This window comes from Blennius ocellaris (genome assembly GCF_963422515.1).
Source record: "Blennius ocellaris genome assembly, chromosome: 18".
In the NCBI taxonomy this organism is placed as follows: domain Eukaryota; kingdom Metazoa; phylum Chordata; class Actinopteri; order Blenniiformes; family Blenniidae; genus Blennius; species Blennius ocellaris.
The window spans coordinates 624,830-650,939 of NC_137667.1; the positions used below are offsets into that span (position 1 = coordinate 624,830).

The 26,110-nt window shown below is 48.3% G+C and overlaps 1 protein-coding gene across 4 annotated transcripts; it reads left to right on the top strand.

Moving 5' to 3' along the window:
• The first annotated feature begins 279 nt into the window (after positions 1-279).
• On the top strand, positions 280-26,110 carry LOC308143424 (uncharacterized protein). 4 transcript variants are annotated; one of them, XM_080514220.1, is made up of 28 exons: positions 282-513; positions 2,935-3,144; positions 3,875-3,925; positions 7,831-7,956; positions 8,036-8,062; positions 9,383-9,409; positions 10,021-11,910; positions 12,101-12,235; positions 12,304-12,591; positions 12,666-12,701; positions 14,917-14,955; positions 15,583-15,624; positions 15,692-15,793; positions 16,433-16,525; positions 17,143-17,199; positions 17,279-17,326; positions 17,411-17,734; positions 18,548-18,595; positions 18,719-18,757; positions 18,847-18,876; positions 18,957-19,007; positions 19,902-19,946; positions 20,082-20,123; positions 20,236-20,301; positions 21,680-21,775; positions 21,857-21,892; positions 22,332-22,373; positions 22,474-26,110. In XM_080514220.1, the coding sequence occupies exons 1-28, from the start codon at positions 498-500 to the stop codon at positions 22,629-22,631; spliced, it is 4,164 nt and encodes a 1,387-aa protein (XP_080370346.1). In that variant the 5' UTR covers positions 282-497; the 3' UTR covers positions 22,632-26,110. The 4 variants fall into 4 exon arrangements, 3 of the variants coding, with proteins under 3 accessions (XP_080370346.1, XP_080370348.1, XP_080370347.1); XM_080514222.1 differs by having other exon boundaries at positions 283-513; positions 20,236-20,289; XM_080514221.1 differs by having other exon boundaries at positions 284-513; positions 22,477-26,110.

The window sequence follows — 26,110 nt, forward strand, 5'->3', positions numbered from 1 at the left end:
TGCTTTTCTGGAAGTTTCTTGGTGTGAAATCAAAGCCCTGCCAGAGGTGACCCCCCCCCCACCACCCCCCCCCCCTCCCAACCCCCCCCCTCCCCCCCCCGAATCACCCCAAACCCTAAACTTCCCTCCTGAGTCCTGATCTTCGCTCCTTCTCCTCCGTTGATCTAAATCTGTCCGTGGGAGGAGGGGGGGTATGGGGGGGGGCTGGGGGGGGTATGGGGGGGTTGCTCTATCTACAGTCCAGCTCTAACTAGCCACAGAGGCACCGGCAGCGACCACCTCGTCTCCTGAACCTCGTCCACTGGGACCAGAGTTGGACCACCAACCCCCCCAACCTACAGCCACCCGCCCCCCCCCCCACCCCCCCACCCACAGAGCAACTCTCAACCCCCCCCCCCAGGATGGAGACCGAGGCGTCCAGTTGAGGCTGCAGCTTCTCAGGCGTCGTGTCAAAAACTCTCTGGGATTAAAAACCAAACTGGGATTAAAGAGAAGAGATGAGCGCCGCCGAAGGTAAACAGTGTGTGTGTGTGTGTGTGTGTGTGTGTGTGTGTGTGTGTGTGTGTGTGTGTGTGTGTGTGTGTGTGTGTGTGTGTGTGTGTGTGTGTGTGTGTGTGTGTGTGTGTGTGAGATGTTTTCGGTTTCCTTCACTTTCTTTCTTCTTCCTTCGTTCACGACTGGAAGGAACTAAAAATATTCTGCTGTCATGGATCTGTGGTGGCACCGGGGGGGTCCACCCCCCCCCCCCCCCCTCCACACTCACACACACACACACACACACACACACACACACACACACACACACACACACACACCACCCCTGAAGGAAGTATTGAACATTCAGTCATTGATCTTAAAAATGACGCTAACCGCTACTGTTTGAAGTTACTTTCCACTTCATGTAACTCCAAAGTAACTCCACAGTAACTCCACAGTAACTCCACAGTAACTCCAGAGTAACTCCACAGTAACTCCACAGTAACTCCAGAGTAACTCCACAGTAACTCCACAGTAACTCCAGAGTAACTCCAGAGTAACTCCACAGTAACTCCACAGTAACTCCAGAGTAACTCCAGAGTAACTCCAGAGTAACTCCAGAGTAACTCCACAGTAACTCCACAGTAACTCCAGAGTAACTCCAGAGTAACTCCAAAGTAACTCCAAAGTAACTCCAGAGTAACTCCACAGTAACTCCACAGTAACTCCAGAGTAACTCCAGAGTAACTCCAGAGTAACTCCAAAGTAACTCCAAAGTAACTCCAGAGTAACTCCACAGTAACTCCAGAGTAACTCCAGAGTAACTCCAAAGTAACTCCAAAGTAACTCCAGAGTAACTCCACAGTAACTCCACAGTAACTCCAGAGTAACTCCAGAGTAACTCCAGAGTAACTCCAAAGTAACTCCAAAGTAACTCCAGAGTAACTCCACAGTAACTCCACAGTAACTCCACAGTAACTCCAGAGTAACTCCAGAGTAACTCCAGAGTAACTCCACAGTAACTCCAGAGTAACTCCACAGTAACTCCACAGTAACTCCAGTGTAACTCCAGAGTAACTCCAAAGTAACTCCAAAGTAACTCCACAGTAACTCCAGAGTAACTCCAGAGTAACTCCACAGTAACTCCAGAGTAACTCCACAGTAACTCCAGTGTAACTCCAGAGTAACTCCAGAGTAACTCCAAAGTAACTCCAAAGTAACTCCACAGTAACTCCAGTGTAACTCCAGAGTAACTCCAGAGTAACTCCAGAGTAACTCCAAAGTAACTCCAAAGTAACTCCAGAGTAACTCCACAGTAACTCCACAGTAACTCCACAGTAACTCCAGAGTAACTCCAGAGTAACTCCAGAGTAACTCCACAGTAACTCCAGAGTAACTCCACAGTAACTCCACAGTAACTCCAGTGTAACTCCAGAGTAACTCCAAAGTAACTCCAAAGTAACTCCACAGTAACTCCAGAGTAACTCCAGAGTAACTCCACAGTAACTCCACAGTAACTCCAGTGTAACTCCACAGTAACTCCAGTGTAACTCCAGAGTAACTCCAGAGTAACTCCAAAGTAACTCCAGAGTAACTCCACAGTAACTCCAGAGTAACTCCACAGTAACTCCACAGTAACTCCACAGTAACTCCAGAGTACAGTGACTGTCAAAATAAAAGTACCAAGTTGGATTGTTATTACTGTGACTGTCAAAATAAAAGTACCAAGTTGGATTGTTATTATTGTGACAAATATTATATTATTCTTATGAACATTAATAATATTATTGTGATTGTCAAAATAAAAGCCCAGTCCAGGGGAACATGGACGGGGAGTGACGACATGATGGAGGAAGTTTCCTGTGACGGTCTCTACTGAGCATGTGCAGACGACCAGCTTCTATTGACTTTTTGTTGTTTTGTTGTTTTGTTTGTTTTTTGTGGATTTGGATTTTTTTCAATCAAACACTTTTTGTTTTGTTGTTTAACGTGTCACTGAGGGCTAAAGGTGTTAGCGTGGCTAAAGGTGTTAGCATGGCTAAAGGTGTTAGCGTGGCTAAAGGTGTTAGCGTGGACGCTAGCAGGAGCCTCCGGCGGGAGCATGTGGTTCCCTGTCAAAAATAAATAAATAGAAGGTTCTATTTTATTCAAACATTAATACTCTTTGAAGTTTTCTGAAAGATTCAGACTGTAGACTCTCCAGGACCCCTGACCCCCCCTGTCCCCTCTGTCCCCCCGGTCCCCCTGCCCCCTGTCCCCACTGTCCCCCTGTCCCACCGACCCCCCCTGTCCCCCCTGACCCCCCCTCTGTCCCCCTGACCCCCCTTGTTCCCTCTGTCTCCCCCTGTCCCCCCTGTCCCCTCTGTCCCCCCTGACCCCTGTCCCTCCGACCCCCCCCTGTCCCCCTGACCCCCCTTGTTCCCTCTGTCTCCCCCTGTCCCTGTCCCTGTCCCACAGCGCGCTCCTCCCTCACCACCACCATGGTCATCGACGGTAAGACCGGAGACGCCGGCGCGGCGCCGCGCGGCGCCAAGAAAACCTTCACGGAGGAACTTTCCTCCACCTTCAGCTCGCCGCTCGCCTGGATCCTGGTTCTGGCCCTCGTCCTCACCTGGTCCTGCGTCTTCGTCATCATGTTTGATCTGATGGACTATAGAACCATCTCAGGTAACGCAAGGGACTCTACTGCTGATGCTCTATAATCTGGATTGGAGGAGGAAGATGCTCTATAATCTGGTTTTAGAGGAGGGAGATGCTCTATAATCTGGTGTGAGGGGAGGGAGATGCTCTATGATCTGGACTAGAGGAGGAAGATGCTCTATGATCTGAATTAGAGGAGGAAGATGTTCTATAATCTGATTTTAGAGGAGGAAGATGCTCTATAATCTGGTGTTAGAGGAGGAAGGTGCTGTATAATCTGGATTAGAGGAGGAAGATGCTCTATAATCTGGATTAGAGGAGGAAGATGCTCTATATTCTGGAATAAAGGAGGAAGATGCTCTATAATCTGGATTAGAGGCGGAAGAAGCTCTATGATCTGAATTAGAGGAGGAAGATGTTCTATAATCTGATTTTAGAGGAGGAAGATGCTCTATAATCTGGTGTTAGAGGAGGAAGGTGCTGTATAATCTGGATTAGAGGAGGAAGATGCTCTATAATCTGGATTAGAGGAGAAAGATGCTCTATAATCTGGATTGGAGGAGGAAGATGCTCTATAATCTGGATTAGAGGAGGAAGATGCTCTATAATCTGGACTAGAGGAGGAAGATGCTCTAGAATCCGGATTAGAGGCGGAAGAGGCTCTATAATCTGGACTAGAGGAGGAAGAGGCTCTATAATCTGGACTAGAGGAGGAAGATGCTCTATAATCTGGACCTTTGCTCTATCGCCCCCCCAGGTCATCCTCCTCCTGGCGTCAGGAAGGTTTTAAAGGATTCAGGCCGTAGAGGCAAGAAACTAACTAGCGGCTCCGGAATCGACTAACCAGCTACTAACCAGCAGGCCCATGACAGGAAGTACAACCATGAGCTGCTTCCTGTTTCCTGTCAGCTACTGGCTTCATGGTTAAAACTGTCATGGCCGACGTCAAAACTGTCATGGCCGACGTCAAAACTGTCATGGCCGACGTCAAAACTGTCATGGCCGACGTCAAAACTGTCATGGCCGACGTCAAAACTGTCATGGCCGACGTCAACAGTTTGTCGGTTCTCTTGAATCTTTGTTTTACTTTGAGTTTGTTCTTCTCTTCAGGCCAGTGGAGCTTTTCAACAAAACCTTGACTCGTTTCAACCGGATTCTCTCGTCTCCGTCAGAAACGACACCAGCAGGTGGTGGAAGACGAGTCTTTATATCGTCTGGTGGTGGAGGACGAGTCTTGATGTCGTCTGGTGGTGGAGGACGAGTCTTAATGTCGTCTGGTGGTGGAGGACGAGTCTTGATGTCGTCTGGTGGTGGAGGACGAGTCTTGATGTCGTCTGGTGGTAGAACACGAGTCTTGATGTCGTCTGGTGGTAGAACACGAGTCTTGATGTCGTCTGGTGGTAGAACACGAGTCTTGATGTCGTCTGGTGGTGGAAGACGAGTCTTGATGTCGTCTGGTGGTGGAGGACGAGTCTTGATGTCGTCTGGTGGTGGAGGACGAGTCTTGATGTCGTCTGGTGGTGGAAGACGAGTCTTGATGTCGTCTGGTGGTGGAGGACGAGTCTTGATGTCGTCTGGTGGTGGAGGACGAGTCTTAATGTCGTCTGGTGGTAGAACACGAGTCTTGATGTCGTCTGGTGGTAGAACACGAGTCTTGATGTCGTCTGGTGGTGGAAGACGAGTCTTGATGTCGTCTGGCGGTGGAGGAAGAGTCTTGATATCGTCAGGTGTTGGAGGACGAGTCTTGATGTCGTCAGGTGGTGGAGGACGAGTCTTGATATCGTCTGGTGGTGGAGGACGAGTCTTGATATCGTCTGGTGGTGGAACACGAGTCTTGATGTCGTCTGGTGGTGGCGGACGAGTCTTGATGTCGTCTGGTGGTGGAGGACGAGTCTTGATGTCGTCTGGTGGTGGAACACGAGTCTTGATGTCGTCTGGTGGTGGAGGACGAGTCTTGATGTCGTCTGGTGGTGGAGGACGAGTCTTGATGTCGTCTGGGGGTGGAGGACGAGTCTTGATGTCGTCTGGTGGTGGAGGACGAGTCTTGATGTCGTCTGGCGGTGGAGGACGAGTCTTGATGTCGTCTGGCGGTGGAGGACGAGTCTTGATGTCGTCTGGTGGTGGCGGACGAGTCTTGATGTCGCCTGGCGGTGGAGGAAGAGTCTTGATATCGTCAGGTGTTGGAGGACGAGTCTTGATGTCGTCAGGTGGTGGAGGACGAGTCTTGATATCGTCTGGTGGTGGAACACGAGTCTTGATGTCGTCTGGTGGTGGAGGACGAGTCTTGATGTCGTCTGGTGGTGGAACACGAGTCTTGATGTCGTCTGGTGGTGGAACACGAGTCTTGATGTCGTCTGGTGGTGGAGGACGAGTCTTGATGTCGTCTGGTGGTGGAAGACGAGTCTTGATGTCGCCTGGTGGTGGAACACGAGTCTTGATGTCGTCTGGTGGTGGAGGACGAGTCTTGATGTCGTCTGGTGGTGGAGGACGAGTCTTGATATCGTCTGGTGGTGGAACACGAGTCTTGATGTCGTCTGGTGGTGGAACACGAGTCTTGATGTCGTCTGGTGGTGGAACACGAGTCTTCATCTGTCCTCTTCAGGTCGGCCACACCTCCATCCACCACCTGACGACATCAAGACTCGTCCTCCACCACCTGCTGGTGTCGTTTCTGTCGAAGACGAGAGAATCTACCTGAAACGAGTCAAAGGTTCTCAGAAGCTCCTGTCCTGAACAGAAGAGAGAAAACTTCAAAGTGTTTGTTGATGCATCGTTCAGTCAAAAACAAAAACGTTCCAATATGTGAAACAAGAGTTGTTCTGAACCGTCTGCAGAGCTTCAGTTGAGCTCGACGTGATCGACTGTCGTTTATTTAAGGTGCAAATCCTCTGACTCTTTGGCTCCTTGGGACGTTAGCCGCTAACGGCTAACAAATAAATCCCTGACGCTCAGTGTACGAGCTAACGGCTGTCATGCTAGTGATGCTCACTCGGTTCCGCAAACGAATGCGGCGTTGGCGAAGGTCTGCGCTCTGCCGAGTGTAGCTCTTGTTAAAACTGTGATCTACTGAGTGTAGCTCTAGTTATACTGTGCTATACGTAGTGTAGCTCTAGTTAATACTATGTTCTACCAAGTGTAGCTCTAGTTAATACTGTGCTCTACCGATTGTAGTTCTAGTTTAAACTTTGTTCTACCGAGTGTAGCTCTCATAAATACTGTGCTCTACATAGTGTAGCTCTAGTTAAAATATGTTCTACCGAGTGTAGCGCTAGTTAAAACTATGCTCTACCGAGTGTGGCTCTAGTGAAAACTATGTTCTACCAAGTGTAGCTCTGGTTAAAACTATGCTCTACCAAGTGTAGCTCTGGTTAAAACTATGCTCTACCTAGTGTAGCTCTAGTTAATACTGTGTTCTACCGAGTGTAGCTCTAGTTAATACTGTGCTCTACCGAGTGTAGCTCTAGTTAATACTGTGCTCTACCGAGTGTAGGTCTAGAACGACGACTCGAGCTCCTCTGAACCTTTTGCAGGATCTTGAACGCAGCCTGACACTCCGACTGTTCTACCGGTGTTTATCTTGGTTTCCGTGTGATTTTCTCCGATTGTGTATTTTGTTGCACTGGAGTGTCGGAACGTCGTTTGTTGAAATGATTCATTTTTACACTGGAAACTCCGACCCTCTTTCATCAGGCCAACATGAAAACAACATTTGAAGACAAGTTCTTTGATGTCAAAGTGGCTTTTTGCCGCCTTGAAAAATAAAAGCAAGAATCAATCCTGATGAACGAGGGTCTGTCAGGTTTTCAGGAGCTTAACGAATGACGAATGTTTATGGCGGTTAAACTGAAGGGTGGGGACGCCATGTCCAGCTGGGGACGCACCGATACTGATGCCGATACCGGTACCAATACCAAGATGGGGCAGTCCTACTCATGAAAGATGAAAGATGAAAGACGAGTGACGTTGAGGTTTACAGATTCTTTGAAATTAATGAGAACGAGAAAAGTAAAACCAAGTGTAAATTATGTTGTGACGAAATATCGAGAGGAGGAAGATAGTTGGTACAAGGCCAGCAACTTCATCACCTGCAACTTCATCACCTGCAACTTCATCACCTGCAACTTCATCACCTGCAACTTCATCACCAGCAACTTCATCACCAGCAGAGTTAGCCTGATGTAGCTCAGTAGTTTATCTACTCTGCATCAAGTCCAAGGTACATGCTACATGCTAAAGAGTTTCAGGCTCAGATGCTAGCGATGCTACATGCTAAAGAGTTTTATGACTCACACACCAGTGATGCTACATGCTAAGCTACTGTAGCTCGTGAGGCTGGCGGAGGCGACGCAGCACAGAGACTATTGGAGGTTCACGGTAGCATATAGCCTTCGTGTCTTGTTTGTAGTATGAATCAGACTTAATAGCATTTAGCTAGTACTTGTATCGGTACTCGGCATCAGCAAGTAGCTAAAGGCTGGTACTCATACTCTAAAACGACGGTATCGGCGCGTCTCTCATCCCGAAACGATGCCAACTCTTCCTGTGAGAATCTTCCAGTCGCCCTTCTCAGTTTAACTTCCTGCATCTGTTTCTTTTCTCGGCTGAAACGATTTGAAACGACGTCGGAGTTTGACGACTTGTTTTTTTTTTCACCGAGACTCGACTCGTTGGGGTTTTTTTCCCGGAGAAATAATGAGACCCGTGACTCCCCAGGAGGCCTGACCCGGATCGGCTCGGACCCGCTGAAGGCGGTCAACGACGCCGTGGAGGAGTCGTCCAACGTCGTCGCCGCCGTGCTGAAGTTTGCTGCGAGGCTGGTCGCTCCCGAGGACGACGAAGGTGGACGGAGACAGAAAGTCCCTCAAGCCGCCGACGGAATGTTTCACCACTAACGTTTCCCGTCTGTCTTCCTCTGCAGGGAGTCTGTACGCAGTGAGAAAGAAAGGTCCGTGTTGTTCACTTCCTTTTCACTGTCAGGTTTCTACAGTCGCCATGCTACATGCTAACGAGCTGCGGGTCTCACACAGTAGTGATGCTACATGCTAACGAGCTGCGGGGCTCACACAATAGTGATGCTAAATGCTAACGAACTTCCAGGCTCACACAGTCGCGATGCTTCATGCTAGCGAGCTGCGGGTCTCACACAGTAGTGATGCTACATGCTAACGAGCTGCGGGGCTCACACAGTAGTGATGCTAAATGCTAACGAACTTCCAGGCTCACACAGTCGCGATGCTTCATGCTAGCGAGCTGCGGGGCTCAGATAGTAGTGATGCTACATGCTAACGAACTTCCAGGCTCACACAGTTGTGATGCTACATGCTAGTGAGCTTCCAGGCTCACACAGTAGTGATGCTACATGGTAACGAGCTGCGGGTCTCACACAGTAGTGATGCTACATGCTAACGAGCTGCGGGGCTCACATAGTAGTGATGCTACATGCTAACGAGCTGCGGGGCTCACATAGTAGTGATGCTACATGCTAACGAACTTCCAGGCTCACACAGTCGTGATGCTACATGCTAGTGAGCTTCCAGGCTCACACAGTAGTGATGCTACATGGTAACGAGCTGCGGGTCTCACACAGTAGCGATGCTACATGCTAACGAGCTGCGGGTCTCACACAGTCACGATGCTACATGCTGACGAGCTTCCAGGCTCACATAGTAGTGATGCTACATGCTAACGAGCTGCGGGGCTCACACAGTAGTGATGCTAAATGCTAACGAACTTCCAGGCTCACACAGTAGTGATGCTACATGCTAACGAGCTGCGGGGCTCACACAGTAGTGATGCTACATGCTAACGAACTTCCAGGCTCACACAGTTGTGATGCTACATGCTAGTGAGCTTCCAGGCTCACACAGTAGTGATGCTACATGGTAACGAGCTGCGGGTCTCACACAGTAGCGATGCTACATGCTAACGAACTGCGGGGCTCACACAGTAGTGATGCTACATGCTAACGAGCTTCCAGGCTCACACAGTAGTGATGCTTCATGCTAAAGAGCTGCGGGTCTCACACAGTAGTGATGCTACATGCTAACGAGCTGCGGGGCTCACACAGTAGTGATGCTACATGCTAACGAGCTGCGGGGCTCACACAGTGGTGATGCTACATGCTAACGAGCTGCGGGTCTCACACAGTAGTGATGCTACATGCTAACGAGCTGCGGGGCTCACACGTTTCAGTAAACTTCTCCAGACTGTTTCTTCTTCTATGGTAGCATTAATCTCCAGGTGTTTTTTCTTCTGTTCTTTCCAGGAGAGTTTCTTCCATCTCGGAGTAAAGGTGCGTTTCTCTCTCTTCCCGAACCTCTGGGGCGAACGATGGAAACCAGACGCCTTCGTGACGGTTCCTAACGAGTTGAAATGGTTTCTAACGAGTTGAAACGATTCCTAACGAGTTAAAGCGGTTCCCAACGAGTTGAAACGGTTCCCAACGAGTTGAAACGGTTCCTAACGAGTTAAAACGGTTCCTAACGAGTTGAAACGGTTCCTAACGAGTTGAAACGGTTCCTAACGAGTTGAAACGGTTCCTAACGAGTTGAAACGGTTCCTAATGAGTTGAAACGGTTCCTAACGAGTTGAAACGGTTCCCAACGAGTTGAAACGGTTCCCAACGATATGAAAACGGTTCCTAACGAGTTAAAACGGTTCCTAACGAGTTAAAACGGTTCCTAACGAGTTGAAACGATTCCTAACTAGTTAAAACGGTTCCTAACGAGTTAAAACGGTTCCTAACGAGTTAAAACGGTTCCTAACGAGTTAAAACGGTTCCTAACGAGTTGAAACGATTCCTAACTAGTTGAAACGGTTCCTAACGAGTTAAAACGGTTCCTAACGAGTTGAAACGGTTCCTAACGAGTTTGTTTCTAACGTTTGTTTCATTGTTTGCTGCAGTCGTTGGGATGAACACCAAGACACCTGCTATAGAGGTGGTGGAGGAAGAGGAGGAGGAGGAAGAGCAGGGGGAAGAAGAGGAGGAGGAGGAGGAGGAGGAGGAGGAAGAGGAAGAAGAGGAGGAGGGGGACGAAGAGGAAGAGGAAGAAGAGTATGATGAGGAGGAGTATGAAGATGAATATGAGTATGAAGATGAGGAGGAAGAGGAGGAAGAGGAGGAAGAGGAGGATGAGGAGGAAGAGGAGGAAGAGGAGGAAGAGGATGAAACAGCTGTTGTTGAGGATGAGGAAGACGATGATGACGAGGAGGAGGCTGGAGGGGTGGAGGAGGAAGAAGCAGAGGAAGAGGAGGATGACGCAACAACTGCTGTCGAAGATGAGGAAGAGGAGGAGGAGGAAGAGGAGGAGGAAGAAGCGGAGGAAGAGGAGGATGACGCAACAACTGCTGTCGAAGATGAGGAAGAGGAGGAAGCTGGAGAAGTTGAGGAAGACGAGGAGGAGCCAACAGCTGTTGTCGATGAAGAAGAAAAGGAGGAGGAGGAGGAGGAGGAGGAAGCAGGCGGAGCTGAGGAAGAGGAGGAGGAGGAAGGAGCTGAAGCAGCTGCTGATGAAGAGGAGGATGAGGAGGAACCTGAACTAGCATCAGCAGAGGTTGATGATGATGAAGATGAAGATGAAGATGACCTGAAACAACAGATAGTAGAGGAAGAGAAGGAGGATGAGGAGGAGGAGGAGGAGGTGTCTCCTGAGGAAGGAGCGGTCGCTGACGATGAAGAGGATGAAGATGAGGAAGATGAGGAAGAGGCTTCTCCTGAACCCGCCTCCGACGTCACGACCAGCGACGAAGACGAGCTTGACGAAGACTCGTCTGACCTCGCCGACATGGCGCTGACGTCCAGCGAGGAAGACGAGGGGGAGGATGAAGATGATGATGATGATGATGATGATGATGAAGACGTTGTGACGTCCGACACTGAAGATCTTCCTCCTGTGTCCGCCGTCAGTGAGGAAGAGGAGGAAGAGGAGGAGAAGGAGGAAGAGCTCCCTCCTCTGGCCGCCGTGGACGATGAAGATGAAGATGAGGAGGAAGAGGAGGAGAAGGAGGAAGAGCTCCCTCCTCTGGCCGCTGTGGACGATGAAGATGAAGAGGAAGAGGAGAAGGAGGAAGAACTCCCTCCCCTGGCTGCTGTGGACGATGAAGATGAAGAGGAAGAGGAGAAGGAGGAAGAGCTCCCTCCTCTGGCTGCTGTGGACGATGAAGATGAGGAGGAAGAGGAGAAGGAGGAAGAACTCCCTCCCCTGGCCGCCGTGGACGATGAAGATGAGGAGGAAGAGGAGAAGGCTGCTCTGGACACTGACGAAGATGATGATGAAGATCTGGACCAATGGGACGTCTCGGCGGCGTCCTCTGAGCGCTTTGCAGACGACGAAGACGAGGACGAAGACGAGGACGAGGACGAGGACGACGACTTCGGCAGCGACTTCGACAGAGACGAAGACAAACCGGACGACGTCATCGAGGAGGACGTCCGTGATGAAGATGATGATGAAGAGGAAGAGGAGGAAGAGGAGGTGGAGCTTCCTCCCTTTGAGAGCACGGACAGCGGAGTCCTGGCCGACGAAGACGACGGTCCGACGTCTGACGAAGAGTCGCTCGGTGAGACGGTCTCCGGTGACGACGAAGATGAAGATGATGATGACGAAGACGACGACGAAGACGACGAAGACTTCCTGGACACGAGCTCCCTGGAGTTCACCTTCGACGAAGACGAGCTGGACAGGATCGAACTCGCCGGCGAGGAAGACCAACTGACGGCGGAGCTGCTCGGCGAGGAGGAAGAGGAGGAGGAGGAAGAGGAGGGTGTTGATGACATCATCCTGGCAGGTAAAGGTAAAAGCTCTTTCCCTTCGTTCATTCGTGCGTCTGTCCACTGGGACGTCCCCGCGCTCCCGCGGTGTCTGACGTTTCCGTGGAAACGGGCGTCGTCGTTTTCGCGAACGTTGTTTTGTGAAACTTTTGTTTTGACCCGTCGCCGTGGAAACGGGGCCTCAATTCAGACACTGATCTTTGACTTTCACAGCCGCAGCGGCGGGAGAGATCCAGCAGGAGGCAGCAAAGACTGAGGAGGAGGAGGAGGAGGAGGAAGGAGCAGTGGAGGAGGAGGAAGAGGAGGGAGAGGAAGAGGAGGGGGAGGAAGAGGAGGGGGAGGAGGAAGGTGAGTCCTGCTCCTCAAACACAAAGCGTGAAGTGACGTCTGGAGGTGAAGATGGTTTTTACACACAGACACTCCTGCTGCTGCTGAGGAAGAGGAGGAGGAGGAAGAGGAGGAGGAGGAAGAGGAGCTCAGGCTGACCGTAGACAATGCCGAAGAAGAAGAAGAGGAGGATGAAGAGGAGGAAGAGGAGGAAGAGGAAGAGGAGCTCAGGCTGACCGTAGACGAAGCCGAAGACAACAAAGAAGACTACGATGAAGACGAGGATGAGGAGGAGAAGGCCTCGGTGGTCACACCAGCGTCTGAGGAAGAGGAGGAGGAGGAAGAGGAGGAGGAGGTGATGAAGAGTGACCCTGCAGGTAAGAACCAAGAAAGTTTGGTTGTTTGTCGTTTCTCACAAAACTTTTTTGATCCGTTTCTACTTTGTTTACAGTTTGTCCCTGTTGGAACTCCAGAAGTGCCCCTGCAGGTAATACCCCCCCCCCCCCCCCCCCCTGCAGGTAATACCCCCCCCCCCTACAGGTAATACCCCCCCTACAGGTAATACCCCCCCCTACAGGTAATACCCCCCCCCCTACAGGTAATAACCCCCCTACAGGTAATACCCCCCCCCCCCTACAGGTAATACCCCCCCCTACAGGTAATACCCCCCCTACAGGTTAGTGTAGTATTATGTAGTGTAGTATTTTGTAGTATAGTGTAGTGTAGTATTGTGTAGTATTGTGTAGTATTATGTAGTGTAGTATTTTGTAGTATAGTGTAGTGTAGTATTGTGTAGTATAGTTTTTTGTAGTATAGTGTAGCATTATGTAGTGTAGTATTGTGTAGTATAGTGTAGTGTAGTATTGTGTAGTATTGTGTAGTATTATGTAGTGTAGTATTTTGTAGTATTTTGTAGTATAGTGTAGTGTAGTATTGTGTAGTATTGTGTAGTATAGTTTTTTGTAGTATAGTGTAGCATTATGTAGTGTGGTATTTTGTAGTATAGTGTAGTATTATGTAGTGTAGTATTTTGTAGTATAGTGTAGTGTAGTATTGTGTAGTATAGTTTTTTGCGGTATAGTGTAGCATTATGTAGTGTGGTATTTTGTAGTATAGTGTAGTATTATGTAGTGTAGTATTGTGTAGTATAGTGTAGTGTAGTATTGTGTAGTATTATGTAGTGTAGTATTTTGTAGTATTTTGTAGTATAGTGTAGTGTAGTATTGTGTAGTATTGTGTAGTATAGTTTTTTGTAGTATAGTGTAGCATTATGTAGTGTGGTATTTTGTAGTATAGTGTAGTATTATGTAGTGTAGTATTTTGTAGTATAGTGTAGTGTAGTATTGTGTAGTATAGTTTTTTGTAGTATAGTGTAGCATTATGTAGTGTGGTATTTTGTAGTATAGTGTAGTATTATGTAGTGTAGTATTGTGTAGTATAGTGTAGTGTAGTATTGTGTAGTATTGTGTAGTATAGTTTTTTGTAGTATAGTGTAGCATTATGTAGTGTGGTATTTTGTAGTATAGTGTAGTATTATGTAGTGTAGTATTTTGTAGTATAGTGTAGTGTAGTATTGTGTAGTATAGTTTTTTGTAGTATAGTGTAGCATTATGTAGTGTGGTATTTTGTAGTATAGTGTAGTATTATGTAGTGTAGTATTGTGTAGTATTGTGTAGTATTATGTAGTGTAGTATTTTGTAGTATTTTGTAGTATAGTGTAGTGTAGTATTGTGTAGTATTGTGTAGTATAGTTTTTTGTAGTATAGTGTAGCATTATGTAGTGTAGTATTGTGCAGTATAGTGTAGTGTAGTATTGTGTAGTATTATGTAGTGTAGTATTTTGTAGTATAGTGTAGTGTAGTATTGTGTAGTATTGTGTAGAATAGTTTTTTGTAGTATAGTGTAGCATCATGTAGTGTGGTATTTTGTAGTATAGTGTAGTATTATGTAGTGTAGTATTGTGTAGTATAGTGTAGTGTAGCATTGTGTAGTATTATGTAGTGTAGTATTTTGTAGTATAGTGTAGTGTAGTATTGTGTAGTATTGTGTAGTATAGTTTTTGTAGTATAGTGTAGCATTATGTAGTGTGGTATTTTGTAGTATAGTGTAGTATTGTGTAGTGTAGTATTGTGTAGAGTAGTATTGTGTAGTAGTGTGTAGTATTGTGTAGTGTAGTATTGTGTAGAGTAGTATTGTGTAGTGTAGTATTGTGTAGCATGGTGTAGTGTAGTATTGTGTAGAGTAGTATTGTGTAGTAGTGTGTAGTATTGTGTAGTATTGTGTAGAGTAGTGTAGTGTAGTATTGTGTAGTGTAGTATTGTGTAGAGTAGTATTGTGTAGTAGTATGTAGTATTGTGTAGTGTAGTATTGTGTAGTATTGTGTAGTAGTGTGTAGTTTAGTATTGTGTAGCATTGTGTAGTGTAGTATTGTGTAGAGTAGTATTGTGTAGTATTGTGTAGAGTAGTGTAGTGTAGTATTGTGTAGTGTAGTATTGTGTAGAGTAGTATTGTGTAGTAGTATGTAGTATTGTGTAGTGTAGTATTGTGTAGTATTGTGTAGTAGTATGTAGCATTGTGTAGTGTAGTATTGTGTAGTATTGTGTAGTAGTGTGTAGAGTAGTATAGTGTAGAGTAGTATAGTGTAGTACTGTGGTACCTGGATGGTTCCTGCAGTTTTCACTCTGGCCTGTCGGTTCTTTCAGACGTTCCGCGGAGAGTTTCAGCCGTCAGGAGGAAAAAAGGTGAAGTACTCTCCAGGTTTACTTTCTTTTTCTGAATACCAGTTCTTTATGCAGTATCGGACACAATACCAATATCAGGCTTGATATCGATTCCCGTATTGGATCCAATACTGGAATCGATATTAGACCTGATACCAATACAGGTATCAAAGTCGATACCGGTACTTACTGGAATCAGCATCGGACCGATACTGGAATCAGCATCGGACCGATACTTGAATCAGCATCGGACCGATACTTGAATCAGCATCGGACCGACACTTGAATCAGTATCGGACCGATACTTAAATCAGCATCGGACCGATACTTGAATCAGTATCAGACCGATACTTGAATCAGCATTGGACCGATACTTGAATCAGCATCAGACTGATACTTGAATCAGCATTGGACCGATACTTGAATCAGTATCAGACCGATACTTGAATCAGCATTGGACCGATACTTGAATCAGCATCGGACCGATACTTGAATCAGCATCGGACCGATATCTGGAATCAGTATCGGACAGGATACCGGTACTGTCATCGGACCCAGTGCCAGTGTTGGTACTGGACCCGATACTGGAATCGGTATCGGTGCGTCCTAAGAAGTCGTGTTGACTGAGGATTGTCTGTCTCTCTGCAGTGCGAGACGCAGCGTCCCCAGAGGACAAACCCAGAAGACAGGGTAAGTGTCCCCCGAGCTGCAGCGGCTCCAGACCTCCTCACCGATTCCCTCCTTCCTGTGAACGCAGCTCTTCCCCGCTTCACCGCCCTGCTGCCCAAAGCCCGACGCATCCGCAGGTTCCCTCCGTTCCTCAGAGGCACGGTTCCACCGGTTCCTCCATTCCTCAAAGGTACGGTTCCACCAGTTCCTCCATTCCTCAAAGGTACGGTTCCACCGGTTCCTCCATTCCTCAAAGGTATGGTTCCACCGGTTCCTCCATTCCTCAAAGGTACGGTTCCTCCATTCCTCAGAGGTACGGTTCGATCGGTTCCTCCATTCCTCAAAGGTGCGGTTCCTCCATTCCTCAAAGGTACGGTTCCATCGGTTCCTCCATTCCTCAAAGGTACGGTTCCTCCATTCCGCAAAGGTACGGTTCCATCGGTTCCTCCATTCCTCAAAGGTACGGTTCCACCGGTTCCTCCATTCTTCAAAGGTACGGTTCCTCCATTCCTCAAAGGTACGGTTCCACCAGTTCCTCCATTCCTCAGATGTACGGTTCCACCGGTTCCTCCATTCCTGAAAGGTACGGTTCCACCAGTTCCTCCATTCCTCAAAGGTACGGTTCCACCAGTTCCTCCATTCCTCAAAGGTACGGTTCCTCTGGTTCCCCCGTTCCTCGGAGGTACAGTTCCTCCATTCCTCAGAGGTACGGTTACACCGGTTCCTCCATTCCTCAGAAGGATGGTTCCACCGGTTCCACCGTTCCCTCACTGCGACGCAGGAAATCTGTCGTCATGACAACTAATGATTTTTGTTCTCGCCCAAAAAGCAAAGAAAGACAAAGAGGACAAAAGCAGAACGTCCCGACCGGGAGAGACGGAAACCAAGAAACCAGAAGTGGCGACAGAATCTGACCCAGAAGGTAGAACAACTTTTTCATCACTTTCAAAAACTCGTTCCACAAAGTTAAAAATGCTGAAATTTTACATTGATTGTTCTCGTTAAGCCGAGATCGTTTTTAGTCCCGGAAGTCTTGAGGTTTACAAAAAATTACCAAACAAACAAATACCAAAACGACTCAACCCGTCGAGGCGACGGGCTAACGAAGCTAACGAAGCTGCTCTCCTACCGCTAACAGGCGAGAAAGCCACTTTAGAAAATGCTAATGCTAGCACTGCGCTAATTCGGCGGCAACGTGGATAATTGTTTTTAGCGATCAGAACGACTCCGGTGCGACGAGTTCAGGGGACAAAGAGAAAAAACAACCGTTTCAGGGAGTCTGCGCAAAGGTCCACGTTAGCTAATGCTAAAGCTAATGCTAAAGCGAACAGCGGCCTCTTTTACGCAGAACGATAGCGAGGAGGAGAAACTAGATTTAGAAAATGCTAAAGCTAAAGCTAAAGCTACCGGCAGGCTGGAGGAGTTGGGATGAAACGAGAGATTTAAAAAGACGTTTTAAAGGAAGCTAAGTACGGAGCTAGCGGCTAACTCGGTAGCGTCATTAACACTCTGATTACTGTACGTCCTCCTGTGGTGCAGCGGTGGGTCCCTGCAGACCGGCGCCGGTCTACTGCCCGTCGCCGCCGGGATGGTACGGTGAGTCGCCGCCGCTAACGTGGCGTCTCGCTGTCGGGACGTGGACCCTGACCGCCGCCCCTCCGTTTCCCTCCCGCAGTTCACCACGTCGTCACGGACAACCCCTACCCTCCCCCGACCCTGTCAGGTACCGCCACCCGGTCCCCTCCTCAGGCCCGTTTCCACGGCAACCCGTAACACGAGACGCTTTCCCCTCTCCGTTCGCCTCCAGCGCCGTCGGCCCCGGTTCTGACGGCTCACCCGGTGCAGCCCGGAGCCCCGCCCCCGCCGCCTCTCTACCCACAGCAGCCGCCGCCCATGTACGCCCAGTATCAGCCGTACCTGATGCAGCCCATGATGGCGCCGCCGCCGCCGCCGCCACCGCCGGCGGCTCCGGTTCAGCCCGACGCCGCGGGACAGGAAGCAGCTCCAGAGAGACCCGAGGCCCCGAGGCCGGATCCTGCAGCTCCTCCCACTACTCCCCCTGAAGCTCCTCCCACTGCTCCCCCTGAAGCTCCTCCCACTGCCCCCCCTGAAGCTCCTCCCACTGCTCAGGGTGAGGAGGAGGGGTTAACAGGAAGCTACACACCCGCCACATTAAGAGAAATCACTCAGCTTCAACTTCAACCAGGATGAAATAAATCTCTTTGGACAGTTTTAGATCAAAACCTTCATCAATTAATGTTATATATTATTATTATTATTATTATTATTATTATTATTATCATTATATCATACTGAAATACGCGTACAAATAATTTAAAAATGTAAGAAATTAAATTAACATAAAAAATTGCATTAACAAATTAAATAGATTGTTATATATTATTATTATTATTATATATATATTATACTGAAATACATATACAAATAAACGTACAAAAAATAATAATTAATTCAATTTAAATTATGATTTATTTATTAATTTACCATTTAATTAATTAATTGAAAAAATCAATAAATGAAGGCATGGATGGATGGATGGATGATGGATGGATGGATGATGGATGGATGGATGGATGATGGATGGATGGATGATGGATGGATGGATGGATGATGGATGGATGGATGATGGATTGATGGATGTTGGATGGATGGATGATGGATGGGTGGATGGATGGATGGATGATGGATGGATGGATGATGGATTGATGGATGTTGGATGGATGGATGATGGATGGATGGATGGATGGATGTTGGATGGATGGATGATGGATGGATGGATGTTGGATGGATGGATGGATGATGGATGGATGGATGTTGGATGGATGGATGATGGATGGATGGATGGATGATGGATGGATGGATGGATGATGGATGGATGAAAGTTTGTTTGGTTGAAAGTGTAAAATCATGTTTGTCCTTTAAGAACCGGAGGCTGTGGAGGAAGACGTGACGGCTGCCTCCCAAAAGAAAGGTAAGCTATGCTAACGTAGCTACGCTAACGTAGCTATGCTAATGTAGCTATGCTAACATAGCTATGCTAACATTTCGTCCTTCCACCGCGGCGGCTAACGAAAGCTGACCTGTTTGCTTGCAGCTCCGAAGAGGAAACGCGGAGCCGCGGGGTCGGAGGAAGGTAAGGAACCGCCTCGTCGCTCCAGAAGGTCGTCGAGAACAGAACAGGAACTCGTGTGTTTGACTTTACTTCCTGCGTTCCTCCGTCAGCGCCGGAGGCTAAAGGCGGAGCAAAGAAAGGTCCTTCACGTTCACAGGAAGTTCTGTTTTCTTTGTCGTCGGACGTTGAACTGAAACGTAACGTCGCTTCTGTTTTCCAGCTGCTGCGTCGCCGAAAGACAAGAAAAGCAAAGCTGCAGCTGCAAAGAAAGGTGGAGTGGATTCTTCTTCTGTACTAGGCAAGGAGGCGGGGCTAATGAGGCTAGAGGACACATTTGGGGCGGAGCTAAAGGACACAATCAAGAGGCGGGGCTAAAAATGACCATTGGGGTGGAGCTAATGAGACAAGCAAGCACAGTCAGGGGCGGAGCTAGTGGACACATTCAAGGGGCGGAGCTAATGGACACAATCAAGGGGTGGGGCTAATGGACACAGTTAGGGGCGGGGCTAATGGACACGGTCTGGGGCGGGGCTAATGGACACGGTCAGGGGCGGGGCTAATGGACACAATCAAGAGGCGGGGCTAATGGACACAATCAGAGGCGGGGCTAATGGACACAGTCAGGGGCGGGGCTAATGGACACATTCAAGGGGCGGAGCTAATGGACACAATCAAGGGGTGGGGCTAATGGACACAGTTAGGGGCGGGGCTAATGGACACGGTCAGGGGCGGGGCTAATGGACACATTCAAGGGGCGGAGCTAATGGACACAATCAGAGGCGGGGCTAATGGACACAGTCAGGGGCGGAGCTAGTGGACACATTCAAGGGGCGGAGCTAATGGACACAATCAAGGGGTGGGGCTAATGGACACGGTCAGGGGCGGGGCTAATGAACACGGTCAGGGGCGGGGCTAGTGTACACAATCAAGGGGTGGTGCTAATGGACACAATCAAGGGGTGGTGCTAATGGACACAGTTAGGGGCGGGGCTAATGGACACGGTCTGGGGCGGGGCTAATGGACACAATCGCGGGTTTGTTGTCCTGGTAGAACTGCAGCAGCCACTAGAGGGCGATAAACCCCCACACATGTTGCTCCTGCAGGAAGTTGAATGACGTTTGATCCTGTCGCCATGGCGACGCGTCGACGTTTTCATTTCTTACAGAATCGGCTGTGAAGAAACAGAAAAGTGCTGCAGTGACGACCAAAGGTGAAAAAAATGATCCGTCGTTCCGGCTGCTGAACACCACGTCATGTCAACATGTTGTTTACTTGTTGTTTACATGCTGTTTACGTGTTGTTTACGTGTTGTTTACATGTTGTTTACATCCTTTTTTCCATGAAGAGAAACCAGTGAAGGCCAGAAGCAAAGCGGCACAGAAGAAAGGTAAAACTAACACTCGTCTGCTAAAGCTGAAGCTAAAGCTGAAGCTAAAGCTAAAGCTAAAGCTAAAACGTTCTGCTGATTGTTCTAACGTGGACGCTTGTCGTCACATCAGAGGCTGCAGCTGAGCGACCGAAGAGGAAACCTGAGAGGACACCTGAGAGGACAGGTGAGAGGACAGGTGAGGGGACAGGTGAGAGGAAACCTGAGAGGACAGGTGAGAGGACAGGTGAGGGGACAGGTGAGAGGAAACCTGAGAGGACAGGTGAGAGGACAGGTGAGGGGACAGGTGAGAGGAAACCTGAGAGGACACCTGAGAGGACAGGTGAGAGGACAGGTGAGGGGACAGGTGAGAGGAAACCTGAGAGGACAGGTGAGAGGACAGGTGAGGGGACACCTGAGAGGACAGGTGAGAGGACAGGTGAGGGGACAGGTGAGAGGAAACCTGAGAGGACAGGTGAGAGGAAAGGTGAGAGGACAGGTGAGAGGAAACCTGAGAGGACACCTGAGAGGACAGGTGAGAGGACAGGTGAGGGGACAGGTGAGCGGAAACCTGAGAGGACAGGTGAGGGGACAGGTGAGAGGAAAGGTGAGAGGACAGGTGAGAGGAAACCTGAGAGGACAGGTGAGGGGACAGGTGAGAGGACAGGTGAGAGGAAACCTGAGAGGACACCTGAGAGGACAGGTGAGAGGACAGGTGAGGGGACAGGTGAGCGGAAACCTGAGAGGACAGGTGAGAGGACAGGTGAGAGGAAACCTGAGAGGAAACCTGAGAGGACAGGTGAGAGGACAGGTGAGGGGACAGGTGAGAGGAAACCTGAGAGGACAGGTGAGAGGACACCTGAGAGGACAGGTGAGAGGACAGGTGAGGGGACAGGTGAGAGGAAACCTGAGAGGACAGGTGAGAGGAAAGGTGAGAGGACAGGTGAGAGGACAGGTGAGAGGAAACCTGAGGGAACAGGTGAGAGGACAGGTGAGAGGACACCTGAGAGGACAGGTGAGAGGACAGGTGAGGGGACAGGTGAGAGGAAACCTGAGAGGACAGGTGAGAGGAAAGGTGAGAGGACAGGTGAGAGGAAACCTGAGAGGACAGGTGAGAGGACAGGTGAGAGGACAGGTGAGAAGACAGGTACATATCAGTACTCGGTATGCAGTACCAGTACTACCTCCAGGGTAGTACTGGTGTTTGTATGCAGTACCTCCAGGGTAGTACTGGTATCATATGCAGTACCTCCAGGGTAGTACTGGTATCGGCATGCAGTACCTCCAGGGTAGTACTGGTATCGGCATGCAGTACCTCCAGGGTAGTACTGGTATCGGTCTGCAGTACCTCCAGGGTAGTACTGGTATCGGCATGCAGTACCTCCAGGGTAGTACTGGTATCGGTCTGCAGTACCTCCAGGGTAGTACTGGTATCGGCCTGCAGTACCTTCAGGGTAGTACTGGTATCGGTCTGCAGTACCTCCAGGGTAGTACTGGTATCGGTCTGCAGTACCTCCAGGGTAGTACTGGTATCGGTCTGCAGTACCTCCAGGGTAGTACTGGTACTTGTGTTTCAGAACGTCCACTGCTCAGACTCAGAAGTCGTCTCGAAGCTTCCAGAACATCAAACGTGACGTCGAAGGAGGAGAAACGTTCTCGATCGTCAGAACAAAGTAACTCGACTCTCGACTGTCAAACGTTCTGAGCAGAACCTGCAGGTTCTCATGGTTCTCTTTGTTCTCTTTCATCTCCAGCCAAGGGCCAATCAGGAGCTCCGGAGGACAAGAAGAGTACGTCGCTTCTTTAAGCTCGTCACACTTACAGACAAAACCCAGGAAAAGCAACGACGACCTTTCACAATAAAATCATTTAACATAAAAACATTTTCAACAAACTACAAAAAAAATCTTAGAAGAGAAATACTTTATAATCCTCTCTCCTCCTCCTCTTTCTCCTCTTTCTCCTCCTCTTCCTCCTCCTCTTCCTCTTCCTCTTCCTCCCCCTTCCTCCTCCTCTTCCTCCTCTTCCTCTTCTTCTACTCCTCCTCCTCCTCTTCCTCCTCCTCCCCCTTCTCCTCCTCTTCCTCCTCCTCCTCTTCCTCCTCCTCCTCCTCCTCCTCCTCCCCCTTCTCCTCCTCTTCCTCCTCCTCCTCCTCCTCCTCCTCTTCCTCCTCCTCCTCCTCCTCCTCCTCCTCCTCTTCCTCACTGTCTCTATGATTTTCTCTTTCAGAACAAAAGACCGACGACAAAACGACAGAAAAGAAGAAAACAGGTAAAAATCTAAGTAATCTGATTACTGTTGTCAGGATTTGAATAATCTGTCCAGTAACTTTTACCCTCCCCCCCCCTTCCTCCCCCCCCCCCCCCCCAAGCAGCTCAGAGGTTCTTCCAGTGCGTCTACTTCCCTGGTAAAGGCTCTTCTTACCCCCTCCGCCCCGCCGCCCCCCCCATGTCCCCCGCCATGTTGCCCCCGGCCGTCCGGTCCATGTTGGAGCAGCAGCAGAGGGCGGCCCGGGCCCCGGGGCAATAGCTCCTCCCCCTCCAGGGCCCTGGGGCAATAAACTGACCTCCACCTGCTCCCCCCCCCCCCCCCCCCCCCTCCCCCCCCCAGGCCCCGGGGCAATAACCCTCCCTCCTCCAGGGCCACGGGGCAATTACCTGCCCCCCCACCCCCCAGAGCCCTGGGGCAACAACCTGCCCATTTTATAACTACGCTAATCTTTTACGTTGAAAATCAAACGAGTCAGAATCGCTCCAGTATCGAAGACAAGAGGTCGCTGTTCTGCGACGCACCGACGATGACTCAGCGCTTTCAGAGACAGGAAGTGTAGAGACAGGAAGTGGAGCGTGTCCAGAGACAGGAAGTGGAGAGACAGGAAGTGGAACGCATCCAGAGACAGGAAGTGGAGAGACAGGAAGTGGAGCACATCCAGAGACAGGAAGTGGAACGCGTCCAGAGACAGGAAGTGGAACGCGTCCAGAGACAGGAAGTGGAGCGCGTCCAGAGACAGGAAGTGGAACGCGTCCAGAGACAGGAAGTGGAACGCGTCCAGAGACAGGAAGTGGAGCGCGTCCAGAGACAGGAAGTGGAGCGCGTCCAGAGACAGGAAGTGGAACGCGTCCAGAGACAGGAAGTGGAGCGCGTCCAGAGACAGGAAGTGGAACGCGTCCAGAGACAGGAAGTGGAACGCGTCCAGAGACAGGAAGTGGAACGCGTCCAGAGACAGGAAGTGGAACGCGTCCAGAGACAGGAAGTGGAGCGCGTCCAGAGACAGGAAGTGGAACGCGTCCAGAGACAGGACCAACCGACGAGGCCCGTCACCTTATTTTTCTCTCTTTTCATCTTTACCTCCCGCGGAGCGCCAATGACGGCGCCGCTGAGCTACGCTAACGTCGCTAGCATGGTCTTACTCTACGGAAACCTGGCGTTTGGGAAAAGTGGGCGGAGTTTCTGCGCCCGTCAACAAACTGAACCTCCATCGGGTCTCGTTTACGTCGTCAGTCAAGTCAAGACGCATCGATTTTGCGTTTGAAAAAAAAAATAAGGCCCGTTTCCACGGAAACAGCAGAAACACTGAAAACGACGTAGTTTTCCAGTTGGTCCACCAGAGGGTGCTGTCGATTTTGTTTTTTGGGGTTTTTTTGCGAAAAGTTCCACCTTGATAGCCGTTGTCAAAACGTTGTCTTGTCAGTGACTCTGAGCACCGTCGTCATGGAAACAGGATGCTGAATCACTACGAGGGTGTTTGTTTTTTTTTGCATTTTCACATGAAAACGTCTTCAAAAACTACGAGATATTTGGAGCAACGTGAAGTTGTACAAAAATATTCTCAGAAATGATTTTGGAGTTATATATATATATACACACATATATATACACACATATATATATACACACATATATATGTATATGTGTGTATGTGTGTGTATATATATATACACGTATATCTGTGGACGTCAGTGATATGACAGAGGCTAAAATTAGCCGCTAACACCGGAGAGGTTTCTCACTTCCTGTTTGAATTTCACACTAAGAGGAGGTTTTTAAGACGAAACTTTAAAGATACCGTATGTAAAGTTAGTTTAATACCGTTTTTGTGCACTGGGTGGCAGCGTTGAGTTATTGCTTCACTGTTTCAACCAAAAAAAATCTAACAATGTAAGAAATCTTTCTATATAAATAATAGCGATAATATTATATACATATATATGAAAAATTAATATATAAAGGAAATTAAAATTCGTTTTTAAATAAAAACGCCATCTTGTGGAACAAAGTGGGATTAAAACATGGATCGTGATGCGGCTAGCTGGTTAGCACGCTAGCTTTGACGATACTCTTGTTCTTAATTTTACAGTTTGAAAACATTAAACGCGGTACCTTTTAGTGGAAACAGTGTGTTATTGGTGTAATACTGCTCTACTACACCGCGTGGCAGCAGTGAGTCACTCGCTAATTTCACTACTTTTGATAAAAACTGCTACTTTAAGTGTGACGGATTGTTGTGATGTTTTCAGATTAAAAGACGTTCGAACGACGACGTTTTTATGATTTTAGTTTTTTCTGGAGCTTTTCCGTTTCATTTGAAGAACGTTTGTCCTCCTGGTTCCACTGTTTCTTCATTTAACCGTTTAAATCACGTTGTTCTCTTTCGTACTACGATCAAGAACATTGTTGGGTCTTGCAGTTCCACTTTGAAGCACCGGGTGGTGCGTCGAGTCACCGTGTCACTAACGTATTAATCATGGTTCAAACTGTAGAGAGACAATAAATCTTAAAAGTATTTCAGACGTGATGGAAATATAACGTATTAGTAACAAAAACATCAAATAAAACGTATGAGTATTGTGCGGATTATTACAAAACCACTTCTAGATTTTAAAACGACGCCTTTTGATCGATAATCTCAAGATGTTTTTAGATTTGTAGAGATTGTAAAAAAAAAAAAAATAATAATAATGTTTAAAACGTGGAAACTCTGAAATTATTGGAATGAGCTGAATGCAGTACCCCCGCCTTGTACCCACCAGAGGGTACAATGAGCCACCACACCTTCAGATGACCTGGAAATTTACAAACTTTTATATTTTTGCATTCTAACAAATAAAATACTAAAAGAACAAGATGCAGATGAAGACAAATATCAGTTTCACTGATATCTAAAATTGAATTTGTCCTCCGGTTTGGATCTTTGGTGTCGTTTAATGATGTTTTTCAAACGTTTCTTTTTCAGCATTTCGTTTTATTTGTTTGTTTGTTTTTTTTTTCCAGATGCGCGCAGAACGGTGCTAAATACTGTCGCTACCAACACAAAAACTATGGGTTAGGCTTAAATGTGCTAACGGTTAGCATTAGCAACACGAACTATACAAAGCAGCCGATCAAACGCGCTAATCCTGCTAGCTAACATGCTGACTGTCGCGTACCTTCCGTACTTCAATTTCTTTTACTTTATTCTGCGCGTTTCCACGTGTGAATATTTCGCCGGATGCTAACTGCTAATTATCGAGCGGAACAACTCGCTGGATTCAGCTTCTCCGCTAACTCGCGTTCATTTAGCATTCGCGGCTCGTATTGTTGTAAAAAACCTGCCGACGTTATTAAATTTGCTTAGAAATGGTTTTATTTACGTCTTTTGGAGAAAGTCTGTTGTTCTACGGACATTTTTTGAAGGAATGTAACCGATGATAAACCGACTCCAGGATGTTTGTTTCTTTGGGAAAAGTCAAAGGTTTATTTCCTTCATTTATTTATTTTAATTGTTTCTTAGTTTGTTTTATGCATGCTGATGTACATCTGTATAAAGACTGTAGATAATCCTGAGCTGGATTTGTTCTTCTCAGGGGAACGTGGTTGATTTCACTGTTAGCGGTGTGTTAGCGATGTGTTAGCGGTGTGTTAGCGGTGTGCTAGCGGTGTGTTAGCGGTGTGTGAATTGCATGTGCACTAGAAGTGGAGGTTCGTCACCCAGACGCAACTTTTTTCTGTCCCAACTTGAATAAAAAACT